Raw genomic sequence first — 4325 nt, forward strand, 5'->3', positions numbered from 1 at the left:
ACCTGAAATCTTCAAGCCTCCAGGACCACGGTGCAAGCCCTCAGCAGAGGAGGCCGGAGCGCCTTTTGATTTCGGGAGACTGGCCCAGGAACTCTAGTCACTTGAAAGGCGGAAGAGAAGGTGGCACCTGAGCCAGGTATGAGCCACTCAGAGGCAGCCTGGGGCCGCCACTCACCTCGGAGAGGAGGAGCTGGAGTCCCATGACCCGGACTGAGAGGAAACGCGAGACTGAGTCTACCAGGTGAGGTAAAAAACACCCACCTGCTCACCTCGGAAGGGGCGGGGGAGGTGCGGCTCCTGGTGACCCGCGAGCGTGGAGCGCACCTGGGCGGAGGCGGAACTGGGGGGGTGCGGGCATTGCTTGTAGGGCCTGGAGGTAAACTCACCTCTGAGGGAGGCAGAGGCGGGGCCCGGCAAAAACCCACCTGAGCCGGCTGGAAACCCGACCCGCGAGCAGTACCCGGGCTCGCACGGCGCGGCGGGGGAGGCGCCCCGCGGCAGGGCCCGCCTCGGTCAGCCCGCGCGTCGGTCCCCGCGCGGCCGCCATGACCTGGAGCGCCACGGCCCGGGGCGCCCACCAGCCCGACAACACCGCCTTCACGCAGCAGCGCCTCCCAGCCTGGCAGCCACTGCTGTCGGCCAGCATCGCGCTGCCGCTCTTCTTCTGCGCGGGCCTGGCCTTCATTGGCCTGGGCCTGGGCCTCTACTACTCCTCCAACGGCATCAAGGAGCTGGAGTACGACTACACCGGCGACTCGGGCACCGGCAACTGCTCGGTGTGCGCCGCGGCCGGCCAGGGCCGCGCGCCGCCGCCCCCTTGCTCGTGCGCCTGGTACTTCTCGCTGCCCGAGCTCTTCCAGGGCCCCGTGTACCTCTACTACGAGCTGACCAACTTCTACCAGAACAACCGGCGCTACAGCGTGTCCCGCGACGACGCGCAGCTGAGCGGGCTGCCCAGCGCGCTGCGCCACCCGGTCAACGAGTGTGCCCCCTACCAGCTCAGCGCGGCCGGCCTGCCCATCGCCCCCTGCGGCGCCATCGCCAACAGCCTCTTCAACGACTCCTTCTCGCTTTGGCACCAGCGCCTGCCAGGCGGGCTCTACGTCGAGGTGCCGCTCGACCGCTCCGGCATCGCCTGGTGGACCGACTACCACGTCAAGTTCCGCAACCCGCCGCTGGTCAACGGCAGCCTGGCGTTGGCCTTCCAGGGCACGGCGCCCCCGCCTAACTGGCGCCGGCCGGTCTACGAGCTCAGCCCCGACCCGAACAACACCGGTTTCATCAACCAGGACTTCGTGGTGTGGATGCGCACGGCGGCGCTGCCCACGTTCCGCAAGCTGTACGCGCGCATCCGCCAGGGCAACTACTCGGCCGGGCTGCCGCGGGGCGCCTACCGCGTCAACATCACCTATAACTACCCGGTGCGCGCGTTCGGCGGCCACAAGCTCCTTATCTTCAGCAGCATCTCATGGATGGGTGGCAAGAACCCCTTCCTCGGCATCGCCTACCTGGTCGTCGGCTCACTCTGCATTCTCACCGGCTTTGTCATGCTGATCGTCTACATTCGCTACCAGGACCAGGACGACGACTACGAGGAGTGATTCCAGCTTTCCAGGGATCCTTCCTGCTTCTTGCCAAAACTCTTGCGAGCTTCTTTGGGCATCTCCTCCTCGCTCCTCACCCAATTCCAACCTTTCCGCGCTTTTCCTCCCTTTGTGAATGAGGGGACCAGAGAAGGGAATTACCCCCTTGCTCTTGGGGGGCTCGCTAGACTGTCTTGCCGCGGGGAGGGATGTTGACTGCAGAGTAAAACATCCTTGCAAACTCTTCCCACCTCCACGACACCGGGTTGCCATGTGAGGTTCTTCAAGTCTGAGAATGGAAGGGATGCCTATGGAGACTCCTGTTCAACCCCTATTAGAGGAAGAGATTGAGAGACCTAGCAATGTGAAGTAACTAAGATCAGGCAGCTGCAAGTGACTCCTGACTCTTGAGTCCAGAGCTTTTGCCACTACAGTACTGTGGTTTTCTTTTCTTTGGTGGGGGGAGTGGGTTGGAATGGAGAGTGAGGCCCACAAATTACCTGCAGAGATGTGGAAGCGTGAGGGAGAACATGCTTGTTAAATATGCAGGTAGATTAGGAGACGCCAACCAGAGATTCAGTCACAGTAAGGCTGGGATGAGACCCTCTAAGCTGTGTTTTAACAAACTCCTCTGGAGAGTCCCATATTCCCTCAAATTTGGGAATCGCGACCCTGAACCAGGTTGGGCCTGAAGCAGTCAACTGAGTTCACTTTTTCAGATAGTAATTTGTTCCCAGGGGCAGTGACGACCATGATGTTCCAGGTTTGGTCTGGCACTCTGCCTTGAACGTAGGAAGCTCTTGATGACTTGTGGAATGAATTTTTAAAAAATCACTATCTCAGGAAAACTAGTTGGCATACAGAGTTGTAGGACAGGGTTTATGTTATTCATTTAATATTTTAGTATTTTCGTATAAAAGCAAACAGGCAAACTTTGCCAGGTACTGTGTAGAAACTTGAAAATGTGAGACCAGTTTGTACAGTTCAGAGGAAATGCTTTAACGTAGAATCAGACAGCTGGAAGAGATCTTCGAGGGAAAGTAAGTTCCCTAAAGTCACATCTATGTCTCCTAGCTCAATCTTCTTTATCATTTAGTGTGTGTGTGCATGTGTCTGTTTAGAAAGGGCTTCATACCTTTTCCCTTGTATCTGGAAAAAAATGTATCCTTTCAAATGAAATCTGTTGATTTCTAGTAATCGTATTTGAATCAGTGCTAAGGCATATATAGTCTTTTATGTAAACTAGAATCTTAAGATTATCTGAACCTTTGAGATGATGTTAAAACTCAAATCATTCAATTGATTTTGATTGACTAACATCAATCAATATGTTTAAAGTTATTCTAAGAAGCAATCGTTTTATTTTTAAAAAACCTTGTATGGCAAAATAACTTTCAAAAAACCCGTTTGTGATATCATCTTACCAGTTTATTGGTAAACACAAACAGTTATTTGGTATTTGTCAGAATTCTTCAGTGCCTGCTGTTAAGCTATTTTCCAATTGTTAATTTGATTATACTCATTCACTTAAGGCAGTGCAAGATCTTGAAGTATTTTTTTTTTAGCAGTTAAGTAGTATTGAATTGTATTGAATAGTTTACATAGTTTAGTCTTTGAAAATTACTGAACAATGGACAATGTGCATGTCATTGCATCTGCCTTAGAACTTCTGGGACAATCCTGATTCAAGATATTCTATCCCATTATTTGCATATACCAAAAACACTGTTAATTCAATGTGCTGGCCTCCCAACTCCTGAACACGACACAATTTTATTATTAGATTTTGTATGGTGATTTTAGGCTTTGAAAATATCATTATATGTACATAGAGAAATTTTTATTTGTTACAAATGTTTGAGCAGCTCACTAGCCCAGCCCTCCTCTATTTTGGGTAGGAGAATTTACTACATTTTTTTACTATGTAGCTGAGAGCAACATGTATTTTGTTATTTTTAGAATGATCAGTATATTGCTATAAAATGTTAAATGAGACTATGAAAGTTAAAGTATTCTGATTCTGATTAAATTAATGAATATGGTTCCAGGCCCTGTTCTCTGGGTGTTTGAGAGAGAATAAAGGTTATGTTTGTCTTACCTTTGTTATCGACTTTGCTTAATTCTTTTGAACTATGATCTTAAAGGCACAAATAGCACTAGCCACTTTGCTAATTTCTTAATAGCAGATTTACACTGCAGCAAGAAAACCATCTTTTATAATAACATTCAGTTAAAATGAACTCAATTCATTGTTGACTTCCTAAAACAGAATTTGAACTTTATCAACCTCAACATGTATATAAACTAGATAGTCCTCAAATACTGTTTGAATTTAATAAATGTCAATTTAAAATTTTTTGTAGTATTAAAAGTTATTAAAGAATGTGATCATAGTAGTCTTCTGCATTTTACTTGAATTATAAATTGCAATTATTTATTGGATATTTTGGACTTCAAAGCAGCAGAAACTTTAAAACTGAAGTGGAATACATTTCCCTGCAATGATCTCTTGTGCTGTAGCATTTTGTCTGGTGTCTCAGGCTTCTTGTTGGCCTGAATTCCCTTGTTGCCCAGTAAATATTCCCTAGCTGGAGGTATCTTCAGGAAGTGAGATAGAAAAGAGTGAACCTCAGCAATTGGACTGGAAACGAGCTTTGACCTAACTTTGTAAAATAAAAGCACACAAGAGAAAATAAAGTAGTTCGTGAGAGCTCCTAAAACAGTAATATGTCACTGTATTTC

At 48.6% G+C, this 4325-nt stretch overlaps 1 protein-coding gene across 1 annotated transcript; it reads left to right on the forward strand.

Moving 5' to 3' along the window:
- Positions 1–206: 206 nt before the first annotated feature.
- Positions 207–3941, forward strand: TMEM30B (transmembrane protein 30B). The gene has a single exon (XM_010354644.2). It carries the CDS (start codon positions 546–548, stop codon positions 1599–1601), a length of 1056 nt encoding a protein of 351 aa, XP_010352946.2. The 5' UTR covers positions 207–545; the 3' UTR covers positions 1602–3941.
- Positions 3942–4325: the final 384 nt, after the last annotated feature.

This window comes from Rhinopithecus roxellana, chromosome 5 (genome assembly GCF_007565055.1).
Source record: "Rhinopithecus roxellana isolate Shanxi Qingling chromosome 5, ASM756505v1, whole genome shotgun sequence".
Classification (NCBI taxonomy): domain Eukaryota; kingdom Metazoa; phylum Chordata; class Mammalia; order Primates; family Cercopithecidae; genus Rhinopithecus; species Rhinopithecus roxellana.

Bases quoted from the DNA above. Each gene is read 5' to 3' on its own strand.
- TMEM30B (XM_010354644.2), top strand. From the start codon at position 546: ATGACCTGGAGCGCCACGGCCCGGGGCGCCCACCAGCCCGACAACACC.